The sequence below is a fragment of the Diachasma alloeum genome, unplaced genomic scaffold, assembly GCF_001412515.2.
Source record: "Diachasma alloeum isolate Michigan unplaced genomic scaffold, Dall2.0 Dall_scaffold_00558, whole genome shotgun sequence".
Classification (NCBI taxonomy): domain Eukaryota; kingdom Metazoa; phylum Arthropoda; class Insecta; order Hymenoptera; family Braconidae; genus Diachasma; species Diachasma alloeum.
In genome coordinates, this window is record NW_021680690.1 from 380,228 (window position 1) to 393,294 (window position 13,067).

The following is a 13,067-nucleotide window of genomic DNA, read 5'->3' on the forward strand; positions in this document are numbered from 1 at the left end:
AAAAGTGAATTTCCGCCACATTGTGATGAAAAATATTGTTCGTAACTCGTGAAAAAATGTTTTTCAGCTCGTGGGATTATATCACTCGCCAAAAAAAACTTTTTTGCACTTGTTACAAAATATACTATTTCAGTTCGTGGGATTATATCACTCGCCAAAAAACACTTTTTCATCACGCTGTGACGAAAAGTGAATTTCCGCCACATTGTGATGAAAAATATTGTTCGTAACTCGTGAAAAAATGTTTTTCAGCTCGTGGGATTATCCCACAAACCCACAAACCTCCCACTCGCCAAAAAACACTTTTTTGCACTCGTTACGAAATATACTATTTCAGTTCGTGGGATTATATCACTCGCCAAAAAACACTTTTTCATCACGCTGTGACGAAAAGTGAACTTTTCGGCACGCTCCGCGTGCCTAACGTCCAATTTCCGTCACATTGTGATGAAAAATATTGTTCGTAACTCGTGAAAAAATGTTTTTCAGCTCGTGGGATTATCCCACAAACCCACAAACCTCCCACTCGCCAAAAAACACTTTTTTGCACTTGTTACGAAATATACTATTTCAGCTCGTGGGATTATATCACTCGCCAAAAAACACTTTTTCATCACGCTGTGACGAAAAGTGAACTCTTCGGCACGCTCCGCGTGCCTAAACGTCCAATTTCCGTCACATTGCGATGAAAAATATTGTTCGTAACTCATGAAAAAATGTTTTTTAGCTCGTGGGATTATATCACTCGCCTTCGGCTCGTGATATAATCCCACGAACTGAAATAGTATATTTCGTAACAAGTGCAAAAAAGTGTTTTTTGGCGAACGGGAAGTTTATATCACGAGCTAAAAAACATTTTTTCACGAGTTACGAACAATATTTTTCATCGCAATGTGACGGAAATTGGACGTTTAGGCACGCGGAGCGTGCCGAAGAGTTCACTTTTCGTCACAGCGTGATGAAAAAGTGTTTTTTGGCGAACGGGAAGTTTATATCACGAGCTAAAAAACATTTTTTCACGAGTTACGAACAATATTTTTCATCACAATGTAGCGGAAACTGGACTTTTAAGCACGCGGGGCGTGCCGAAAAGTTCACTTTTCGTCACAGCGTGATGAAAAACACTTTTTTGCACTCGTTACGAAATATCCTATTTTGCACTCGTTACGAAATATACTATTGTCAATACAAAGAACAATTTTTTCCTTTTGTGACGAGCCTAAACTGAGCTCAATTGATAAATTTGTTTCTGAGCTATGAATAATTTTTAAAAATTCTAAAGTGTCCATTTTACCCCACCGTCCCCTAATGGGAACAAGGGTATGTGGGCGTTATCGTCGGATTACTTTCCAAAAAAGTGGTTGATAGATCTCATATTATTCATCAAAAATAGTAATAACTTCAGACAGAATTTGTCAGCCTCAAAATTACCAACTAAGTAGTGTTAAATATTCCAGTGGGGGAATAGGACTTCACAATTTCAGGAAATGATCACTTGGACTTTCTCCTCTCCTCAAACCCTCACGAAGAAGAAAAATTGAAAAATACAAGTTTGGTGGCTGCAGTTTTTATTTCAATTCATTAACCATTTCAAAATAGAATTGCGTGATTTTGGTGGGCGACAGAAGTCCAAACGTAAAAGGTAAAATCATGAGAATTGCATATCTAACAAGTCGTGTAAAATTCAATACTTCTATTAAATATCCCCCCTCCCCATGTACATAATCGTGCCATAGTAGTATTCAATTCCAGTTCGAATAATTCACATGTCAACGTATTTGTTCCTACTTATTCAGTACAAAGCCTAAATCACGAGGCACCATGTACTTCCTAACAACCTCGTCCGTCACTTGACTCCTCCTCGCCTGGTGCTCGGCCACGAGCTTCTGCAGGACCTCTATCAACTCCTTCTTGAGCTCTCCAGTGAGTAGTTCTCCGCTCGTATAATTCTGAAATGAAAAATAAACAAATAAATCTCCACAATAAAAAAGCCACCAAATAAATCAGGAGCGAAGCGGTAAACCGGGTTGAGTCGATTTAAACCGTTGACCAGTTTTTGACGAATATCTCGGAATCTAAAAGAGATACAAAAATTGTTGTCATAACCTTTTTTGTACAGCCAACTGAGGGTTACAAAAAAGGTCATGAGCAAAATTTCACTATCTCTCTTAGATTCCGAGATATTCATAAAAAAATGGGCAAAAGGAAAAATCGACTTCAAATCACTTGAAATCAATTAACTTGAAATCAATTCTAAATTATAAAAAAATGATAAATAAATAAATAAATTCTGCATCTCATCCCCACCTTCCTCAGCGTCTCCAGCTTCTCATCGTCATCCAGGAAGAACCTCAGCCACTGATACGACGTGTCAATCTCGCAGTTGCCCCCGAGCCTCCTGTGCTCCTCCACGGTGGCCTGTCCCCCGGAGAAGGCGTTCTTATTGACCTTGTTCTTGATCTGCTTCGCCGAGTCCGTCAGGAAGATCGCAGAGTTGGTGTCGCTGGCCGACATCTTGGTCCTGGAGCCCTGGAGAGCTGGGAAGAAGATTGAGTGCAGTAGAGCTGGCTTAGGGAGTCCCAATTTCGGGGCGATGTCCCTCGTCATGCGGAAATAGGGGTCCTGGTCGATGCCGCAGGGGATGAGGCACTGGACCTTGGCCCCCTTGAAGATGAAGGGAAATGTCGTGGACAGGGCTGGGGCTGCCTGCGTCGGGGGGAAGGATATCTTGCCGATGGGGTCGCTGTCCCCAAAACCGAAGATCCCTTTCACCTGGTTGAACGTCACTCGCTTCTGGATTCTTATCATGTTCTTGTAGAACTCGGGGTTGTTGCCGATGTGCTCGAGGTTTGAGAAGATGAAGGTCTTGGCGGGGTTGAAGCCGCAGGCGATTATGTCCTTGGCGTTCTCGTGGGCCAGCTTGATCGCCTCGTCGATGTCCAGGTCCTTCCAGATGGCTTTCTCGTCGTCCGTCAGCTGGATCACCAGGGGTACGTCGAAGACGTCCTGCAGCCACTTGCAGAAGAGGAAGGAGATCAGGTGGCCCAGGTGCATCGCGTCGGAGCTCGGCCCTCTCCCTGTGTACAGGTAGAAGGGCTTGCCTGACTCGTAGAGGTTCAGCGCTGTGTGCATGTCACGGTGGGAGAAGAAGATACCTCGGCGGAGGAAGTGGTGGGGAGGGCGACCTGTCACCTTCTCGAAACGCTGGAGGAGGTCCTCGTCGATACTCGAACTGCCGAATTTTTCTGGGGAGTGGGGGAGGGCGAATGATTGATTGATTGATTTTTAGTGCTGCATATTCTGGTGTGCAAAAATAGTGGCAAAGCCACAAAGCAAATACACCCTGGAAAACTGGACGATTATTTCCGACTGGGTGATAAAAAATTAATCGGCGTTAATGATGTTTCTGTCTTTGACCGTTAAATTCCGATTGACTGGGAGGTAGAGTTTGGAGTTTGAGAAAATTGTGAGAATTAATGGGATCAAGGGTATGGGACCGTTATCGTCCGATTACTTTCCAAAAAAGTGGTTGATAGATCTCATATTACTCGATCAATTAAGAAACAAAAAATTTCATTTAAGTTTCTTTAATTATAGCCTACGCTTCAACAACAATTGTTGTCCTCTTCAGGGNCATTTAAGTTTCTTTAATTATAGCCTACGCTTCAACAACAATTGTTGTCCTCTGAAGGGCCAGTAATTAAATCCAAATAAGCGAAATCTCTCGTTTTTATCAAAACCAAACTGAATAAATATGTGAATTCCCAAAAAAAAAAATTAAACTTTAGAAATGTTGAAAATAAATAATAAGACAAATAAACCTTCTTCGAAATGTCTGTCATAACAGTTACGTTGGGCTGTACTAACACGTCCTCAATGATTACGTCCTCAATGGGCGTTAATGATGTTTCTGTCTTTGCTCGTTAAATTCCGATTGGCTGGGAGGTAGAGTTTGGAGTTTGAGAAAATTGTGAGAATTAAGGATGTTCTACACCCTTTCTGCCAAAATTCACGTTTTTTTAATTTTTCTGGCAAACTTATGATGGAATTGACGTGAAAAAATATAACGTTTTTGCGTTTTGTCATTATTTAATGACTGACGAAATTTTAAGGTGGTGCGAACATTTTCCTGCGTTTTCTCTAAACTTTTAAAAAGAATCAGTAGCGAAGCTAAACCGGGTTAAGTCGATTTTGACTATTGACCAGTTTTTGACGAATATCTCGGAATCTAAAAAAGATAGAGAAATTTTTGTTACAACCTTTTCTGTAGAGTCAATTGAGGGTTATAAAAAAGGTTATGAGAAAAATTTTGCTATGTCTTTTAGATTCCGAGATATTCGTCAAAAATTGGCCAAAAGTAAAAATCGACTTAACCCGGTTTACCGCTTCGCTACTGGAATCACAAACTGTAGAAAAAACGCATGAAAATTATCGCACCACTACGCAACTTCGTGCCATTAAAGAATGACAAACCACAATAAAATCGTTACATTTTTCACGTCACTCCCATCGATAATTTGCCAGAAAAATGAAAACATCGTCAATTTAGGCTAAAAGGGTGTCGAACATCCTTAATGGAACAAGGGAAACCCATCCTTTTAATCCTTTTTAATGCTTTTGAATCCTTTTTAATGCTGCCAAAATCTAATATTATTGCCTGTCCCTGGTGATCATCCCCTAAAATTGCATCATCCAAAAAAAAACGCCCAATTTTGACCGAGAAGAATCCCATTCTTCAAACCCCAAAAATTCCCACAGAATCCCATTCTCCAGGTCCCACTTTCCTCTCCAACAAAATCCTCAGCTCCAAAAATACTCCCCAAAAACCCAAATCTCGATGCAACTCCCCTCCGCCCCCCTACCACTCGATTACAATTAGAACCCCTCGACTAATGACACCTCTACTCACTGATAAGTTTATCATAATCGACTCCAGTGTCACTTTTGCTCTGCACACTCCACGGGGTAATGACATCGGCCTCTCCATCCCCGTTGACAATCACCTCGTCCCTAGCTGTCACCGGCTCCATGTCCCCCCCGATCGAGTCTTTCCCCGAATAAATACTGTCAATCACCCCTAGAACCTCCCCACGAACACAAATACAAAACAGTCGTAAACTCTCAACAATTGTTCACCTGGCAGTTCGACAACTCCAATTTATTCTCATTCTTTATCTCCTCTACATATGGCAGAGCCGAAATACTAGGTGTTGCAGACGCGTTGGAGAAAACGTGGGTCATTCCCACAATTTCACGGTTATAATTGTCATGGACAATGCCTCACACACACACGCACACACACAGAGTTCTAACAATTAAACTCGAGAAGGTGAAACAGGCCGCCTTCAATCGCGAATTCCTCAAGATCCGCTGAGTGGAATTAAAAAATTCTTCTTCCGTTCCAAAGACCGTTTTTCCGCCTTCAAATCAAAATTTGATTTTTCAAAATCGCATCGTCAGCTCACGAGATATCACAGATCAAAGAAACCACGGTCTCATCGCTCTGAAAACTGGAATGCATTCTTCAAAGGCGCATAACTCCCGGTCCGCTGAGTGAAATCAAAAATTTTTTCTTTTGTTTTCAAGATTTTTCTTCCATGTTCAAAGAGAGACTCGATTTTTCGAAATCGCTTCGTTGGTTCTCAAGATATTGGGGTTTGAGCGGAGTGAATTTTGCTGGAACTAGTCGCGAAAATGGAAATTCACCGTAAACCCTAGTACAATCCACCAACACACGTCGCGCTGACGTCCGCCCCCTTCCCCCGCTGTGTTCTGACTGTTCATGTTCTGTTAAAAAAAATGGCCACCACAAACCGTTCAATTTCTGACGCGCTTGAAGCCTCCATACGCGACCCAAAACACTCGTAAAAATACAGAAAAACCATTGTTACGGCGTTCAATCACAAGTTCGGGGATTAATGGTGATACCCAATAGCCTGGAGCTGAGGGGGCATACGATGACATTTTCACATGTCCCATTGTCTCACGTATTTTTACACTGACTGTGTCGCGAGTGGAAAATAAAGTGGACGAGAGATTGAATCGGTGAGTCGTCGTGACAGCTCCATTTCAATTCCTCATCCTCAACTCCCTCACTCATTCATTCATTTATTTATTTATTCTTTTGGGATTGTTGGGGACCCCTCGGGATTACGTTTCATGGGGCTTCATGGTGGACATGACGATGAGCTGTCATCGCTCCCCTCTATCTCCACGTCCACTGTTTTGCTGATGTTTTTCATTGCGAACGCTAATCGTTTTTTTTTTTATGTGCACTCGACGCTGAGTCGCTGGGTCGAGTGACCAAACCTCAAATTCACGTCGTCTTCATTGTTTTTGGGGGCTTGTTTTATTTGTTCAAGTGAGGATCGGTTGGAGATTGTTGGTAACGCAGACGTCGAGATGCTGAAGAGTGGGGCTTTACCGAAGAAGGAGGGCAAAATGAGGATACGCGCTTTTCCGGTGAGTATTTTTGGTTTCCCGATGATTTTTCATTATTTTTAGGCGATTTTTTAGGGCTTTTGGGGGGACTGGGTTGGGGGGTGATTGTGGGGACTTTGTTGATGATGACTCGGGGTCAATGACATCGGTTTGGTGGACTGGGGAGGGGAATGGACCCTTGAGGATTCGATTTGAAAATATCTAATTTCGTTTGGGATGAGAAAAAATTGGGGAATTTCACCCGGAGATCTTGAGTTTTGCACAATTGAATGTTTTTCATTCGTTTTGGTACGGTTTATTCACTTGAGCATTTTTTAGTTATGGGTAATTTCATTCAGTGCATTTTGCTCGTGTTTTTTTATTCATCAGACACATTTTTTTATTCTATTTTCATATTGTGGGAAGACAAGAATTAGAAATCTTACTTGAATTTTCAATCAAAACATGAATATTTAGTATCAAATGATGAATGTTTAATTGAAAATTAAGAATAGATTTATCTGAATTTTGTCGATTTCTGAACAAATGATTCGATGTGGAGGAATTTTAATTTAATTTTAAAATCGGAAAAATTAGTCTGGAGATCCCGAGTTTCACTAAATTTGATGTTTTCTATTCATTTCGTTATTTTTCATTGACATGAGCATATTTTTATGTAAATAAAACAATTTATTTAAAATAAAAAATAAAAAAAATAACTAAAATAATTTTGATACAAATAAAAAAAATATATGAATATTCAAGTGGATGAAATGTAACAAAATAAATTAAAAAATAATTATATTCGGGACCAAATGAGAATAAATGTTTAATTAATTGTAAATTCAAGCAGACATTTACCTGAATTCTCCTAATTTCAATCAGTTTTCATGGAATAATTGAACTGAAATCAGTTGTATCACTTGTATCTCATTTTATCTACTCAATTTCAATTAATTAACTTTTTATCTCCATTCATGAACTGATAAAGTCCAAATTTCCCCTAAGATGCACATCTTCTGCCCAAATTATTAAATTCTTAAAAATATAATACAATTTTGAAATCCAAAAAATACCATTTGCAATAAGAAAAAAAATTATTTTCTCGTGGGGGTTTGAACACCTTCAATGAACCTTTAACATAGATAATGACTCGTCCCTCTCGTTCATTCTCACCACAGCTGACAGTAATTAAATTAGAATTCAAGTCACTCTCCCCCGTTTTTCATTTTTTTCTCCGGCGAATAACCAACAAAATTTTACAGACGAAATCCCTCAGTTGATCATGTGCAATAAAGTTCAATCAATGTCCCTCGATCAGTAAAAAACATTTACAAGCGTATTGTGCAGATGGATTTGTTCAGGGGACTGCAAACGTCCTCGTATTTTCCTCACTGCATTCAGTCAAACAGTCGAAAGACTCTCGTTATTCCCTGCCTGGTAAACCCTTATACTTAATACCTCAAAATTAATATTCACTTTTCCTAAAACGTTTGAAAATGTCAAGAAATTTTTATCATGAAATTTCTTCAATGCAGATAATTCATGATTTCTAATTCATTAATTTCATGCCAAAAACCTTGGAAATGAATTTAAAAAATGGGAATACCAATTTGTCTCAACGGATTTATTTTTCTTTCCGTTCAACAGACAACAGTCGACGAAAAGTACGTGGAGAACATCTGGGCACTGCTGAAAAATGCCATCCAGGAGATACAGAAGAAGAATAACTCTGGACTGAGCTTTGAGGAGCTCTACCGTAACGCGTACACAATGGTCCTTCACAAATACGGCGAGAGGCTGTACACGGGCCTCAAGGAAGTTGTAACCCAGCATCTTGAGAACAAAGTGCGTGAGGATGTGCTGCACTCACTTCACAATAATTTTCTGCAGACACTCAATCAAGCGTGGAACGATCACACAACGTCCATGACCATGATCAGGGATATCTTGATGTATATGGACCGAGTTTATGTGCAGCAGAATGATGTCGATAATGTTTATAATCTTGGGCTGATCATATTTCGTGATCAGGTTGGAAGACACTTTTTTCTCTTTCGTTTTTCTCTCGTTTTCTCTTTTCTTCATTTTCCTCTCGAAATTTTCGTATAAGAGATCAATCGAATTTCATGAATTGTTTCATGAATATAGACTTAAGGGGAAACGGAACCCCTGAACCCCTCAACAGTGCGATAATCGAGTCGATAAAGTTATTTCATAGACATAAATTAATAATTGAGTAGCGAAGCGGTAAAACGGTTTAAGTTGCCTTAGCTCTCATCTGAGTTTTTGAGGAATATCTACGAATTCAAGGGAGATAATGAAATTTTTGTAATGACCTTTTTTGTAGAGCGAATTGAGTGCTATAGAAAAGGTTGTGTCAAAAATTTTGCCATCTCCCTTACGTTCTGAGATATTTATTGAAAACTGGTAAATAGTCAAAATCGACTTAAACCGTTTTACCGCTTCGCTTCTGAATTGTAGAGTAGAAATTATAAGAAATAGAAAAGAACACTGCAGTAAGAATAAAAAAAGAGAGAATCCATTCGAAAGCAAATTGCTAATTTATTATTGTCCACTTCCTTTGTTCTAACGCGTTTATTTTTTTTATCTTAAATAGGTGGTGAGGTATGGGTGTATCAGAGATCACTTGCGAGAGACTCTTCTGGGGATGGTGGCTCGTGAGCGCAAAGGAGAGGTTGTTGATCGTATGGCAATAAAAAATGCGTGTCAAATGCTGATGCGTTTAGGTATTAATAGTCGTATCGTCTACGAAGAGGACTTCGAGAGACCTTTTCTTCAGCAGAGCGCAGAGTTCTATCGAGTAATTATTTTTAACGACTTTTCCCGTTCATTTCTGAAGTTATTTTGATCTCCTATAATTCACTATTCATAATGTGATTAATTTTTCAATAGATGGAGTCACAAAAGTTCTTGGCAGAGAATAGTGCATCGGTGTGCATAAAGAAGGTCGAGGCTCGCATCTCCGAGGAGTCCGAGAGGGCCAAGCACTACCTCGATGAGTCAACCGAGTCCAGAATAGTCGAAGTTGTTGAGGAGGAGCTCATCAAAGTTCACATGAAGACTATTGTCGAGGTATTCAATTCCGGAGCTAAAAAATTCTGTAAATTTCTCCCATTAAAAATGCCATCGAGAGTCTTTGGATTCTCCACGAGAATTTTTTTCAGGAAATTAGAGAAGAAATTTGCGAATAGATGAAATTAATGGGAATGAATACAAAATTATTTAGAGAGTTTGAAGAATTCGTCAATTTGAAATTAAAAAAAAATAGTTTCATCTAAACGTGTGATTGTTAATGCAGATGGAGAACAGTGGAGTTGTCCACATGCTGAAGAATCAGAAGACAGACGATCTCGGCTGCATGTACAAGCTCTTCTCGAGAGTGTCAGACGGTCTCCGCACTGTCTGTGACTGTGCCTCCCAGTTTCTGCGTGAGCAGGGACGTTCGATGGTCCAGGAGGACCAGGAAGCCACGACAAATGCAGTCCACTTTGTCCAGAATCTCCTCGACCTGAAGGAGCGCTTCGACCACTTCCTCCACTACTCCTTCAACAACGACAAACTCTTCAAGCAGATGATAGTCTCTGATTTCGAGTACTTCCTCAACTTGAATTCCAAGAGTCCAGAGTATCTGTCACTGTTCATCGATGATAAATTGAAGAAGGGAGTTAAGGGTATGACTGAGCAGGAGATCGAGGGCGTTCTCGACAAGACAATGGTTCTCTTCAGGTTTTTGCAGGAGAAGGACGTGTTCGAGAGGTACTACAAACAGCATCTGGCCAAACGATTGCTGCTTAACAAGTCTGTCTCTGACGACAGTGAGAAGAACATGATTTCAAAATTGAAGGTATTGTTCTTCGCATTCTTTACGAATAGCGCTGTTAATTATTAATTTTTCGTGTAATTATTAATTTTTTATCTCTCTGAATTTTGACTCCAGACTGAATGTGGATGTCAATTCACTTCCAAGTTGGAGGGAATGTTCAAGGACATCACTGTCAGCAATTCTATTATGGACGAGTTCAAGGATCATGTGCTGGCATCAGGGGTGAGCATTAACTGCAATAGTATTTCATTTTTTAAAAGTTTTCTCTGTGAAAACCAAAATGTTCAATTTTTTATTCACTGAAATTCTGTAATAATGACGAAATATAATCTCAGATAATTATTTCATCATCATTAGTTATGAAATAAGTATTTCCACTTGATTTTTATTGCAGACGAATCTTCGAGGAGTTGATCTTAGTGTGCGTGTCCTCACCACTGGCTTCTGGCCGACCCAGTCAGCCACCCCAAAGTGCAGTATGCCCCCAGCTGCGCGTGATGCATTCGATACTTTTCGTCGTTTCTATCTAGCCAAGCACAGTGGCAGACAACTGACCCTCCAGCCACAGCTTGGCTCAGCTGATTTAAATGCTGTGTTCCATGGACCTAAGAGAGAAGAGAGTGCTAATGGATTGGAAACTCCCTCCTCAACGAGTTCAATTCTTAATGGCAATGCCAGTTGTCCAAGTGGCAGTGCCATTAGCCCAAGAAACAGTACCAGTAGTTGCTCCAATCCTAGAAAGCACATCATTCAAGTGTCCACGTACCAAATGTGTGTTCTTATGCTGTTTAATAATCGTGACAAGTTGACGTATGAGGTATGTTACCAATTTTTCACATTGTGATGTCACCATTTATTTACTTTTTTATTTATTCATCTAATTATCTTTTTTTTTGCTTGAGAAAAATTTATTCATTCGTCGTTTTTTAAAATGATGTGAAGATTTTGTTTTGAAGATTTTTGTTTTCGTTGTGAAAAAATTTTTAATTTTGTATTCATCATAATAATTCAACAGTAGAATGGAATGGGGAATTTTATTTCGTCAGGATTAATTATTAAAAAATGAATTTTAATGTGAATACATGAATAATGTGGATCGGTCGTCTTAGGAAATACAAAATGAAACAGACATTCCTGAGAGAGATCTCGTGAGAGCCCTGCAGTCCCTTGCGATGGGCAAGGCTGCCCAGAGAGTGCTCCTCAAGTTCCCAAGGTCGAAAGAAATTGAACCGTCACATTGCTTCACTGTCAACGATAGTTTCACCAGTAAATTACACAGGTAATCATCATTGCCTGGGGAATATTGTCTGGTGGAGTATAATGTCATTTTGGTATTTTTACAGAGTCAAGATTCAGACAGTAGCAGCTAAGGGTGAGTCAGAACCTGAGCGAAAGGAGACTCGTAACAAAGTGGATGAGGATCGTAAGCATGAGATCGAGGCTGCAATCGTTAGGATAATGAAAGCTCGTAAACGAATGGCAGTGAGTATTATGGTGGTGTTTAAACATTTCAGAAAAGAAACATTAAACTTTTTTCGTGTTGAATATGAATTTATTTCTGGGGGAAATGTCAAGGGAATTATTGTTGCAACTTTCAATTCAATACTTGAATAATGTTTGACATTTTATTATTTCAGCACAACATTCTCGTGACAGAGGTGACACAACAGCTTCGTGTAAGATTTCTGCCATCCCCAACGATAATTAAGAAACGTATTGAAGGCCTGATTGAACGAGAATACCTAGCTCGAACTTCAGAAGATAGGTGAGAGAATTTTACATTAACAAAATCAGGAGTTGAAGGGCTTCATGTCCAGCGAATAAATTCGCATTCAATTTTTAATTCTTCTCTTTTCAGAAAAGTGTATACATACGTTGCTTAATTAAATTTGTACAAAAGAAGAGCCGAAAAAAAGAGCCAGCCGAGCCAAGGGAAGAAGGAGAAAACATAATCCAGAGAGAAACAACGGAGAGATTTTTTTTCGATCAAAGGAAGAAGATAAATGATTATTGTCAAAAGTGTCTATTTTTTTGTCCCCCTCCCCCTCCCCTCTCCACTATTCATCCAGTTTTGCAGAATTAATCCACGATGTTTCTGGATCCTGAGAATTATCCTGAATTTTACTTTTCCCCCTAATTAACATTGTCAAACTAAGTTGTAAGAATTTAAAAAGTAAGAAAACATTGTCAAGAATAAGAGGTGAGGAAAATGAAGAAAACATTATTATAAAAGATTTAAATTATTCCAGACGTATTGACAAATATACCATTTTTGAATAATTTATCATCCGTTCCCTGCATCCCAGAAAATGAATAAAGATGATTGTGGGGGGGAGCAAGACAACCCATGATAGTAACTGATATTCCACGGAGAGCATATGAGCAAATTGCACTTGCCATATTTTGACAATTCAAGATAATTTAACTAAATATTCCTTTGAGTAGGAAAAATGCTACTGATGTCACAGAAGCTTTCACAGAAAAATGAGGCAATAGATATGTTTTAACAATTCAAGATAATCTAACTAAAGGCTCATGTCCAGTTCCTCTGGTTTAAAAAAAATCTACTAATATCGTAAAGGCTTTTACAGAAAATTTCATTACACTTTCCTGGACATCTGTTGATACTCAAGCTAGTGCCAGCAAGAAAAATAGTGAATCTTGGAGGCAATAGATGTTTTAACAATTCAAGATAATCTAACTAAATGCTCATTAGCAGTTCTCCTGGCTGGAAAAAATCTGCTGGCATCGCAAAAGCTTTTACAGAAAATTTCATTGCATTTTCCTGGACATCTCTTGA

At 39.3% G+C, this 13,067-nt stretch overlaps 2 protein-coding genes across 4 annotated transcripts; one reads left to right on the forward strand and one right to left on the reverse strand.

Moving 5' to 3' along the window:
- Positions 1–1,545: 1,545 nt before the first annotated feature.
- On the reverse strand, positions 1,546–5,753 carry LOC107043364 (tryptophan--tRNA ligase, cytoplasmic). 3 transcript variants are annotated; one of them, XM_015264849.2, is made up of 3 exons: positions 4,910–5,753; positions 2,308–3,245; positions 1,546–1,949 (listed from the first exon to the last, which is right to left on the reverse strand). In XM_015264849.2, exons 1-3 carry the CDS (start codon positions 5,028–5,030, stop codon positions 1,785–1,787), a joined length of 1,224 nt encoding a protein of 407 aa, XP_015120335.1. In that variant the 5' UTR covers positions 5,031–5,753; the 3' UTR covers positions 1,546–1,784. The 3 variants fall into 3 exon arrangements, with proteins under 3 accessions (XP_015120335.1, XP_015120337.1, XP_015120336.1); XM_015264851.2 differs by lacking the exon at positions 4,910–5,753 and adding an exon at positions 3,868–3,923; XM_015264850.2 differs by lacking the exon at positions 4,910–5,753 and adding an exon at positions 3,822–3,883.
- Positions 5,754–12,517, forward strand: LOC107043363 (cullin-3). The gene is made up of 12 exons (XM_015264848.2): positions 5,754–6,045; positions 6,363–6,462; positions 8,071–8,454; positions 9,041–9,244; positions 9,337–9,516; positions 9,743–10,288; positions 10,382–10,489; positions 10,662–11,084; positions 11,377–11,546; positions 11,611–11,749; positions 11,905–12,032; positions 12,126–12,517. Exons 2-12 carry the CDS (start codon positions 6,403–6,405, stop codon positions 12,148–12,150), a joined length of 2,367 nt encoding a protein of 788 aa, XP_015120334.1. The 5' UTR covers positions 5,754–6,045; positions 6,363–6,402; the 3' UTR covers positions 12,151–12,517.
- The last annotated feature ends 550 nt before the right edge of the window (positions 12,518–13,067 follow it).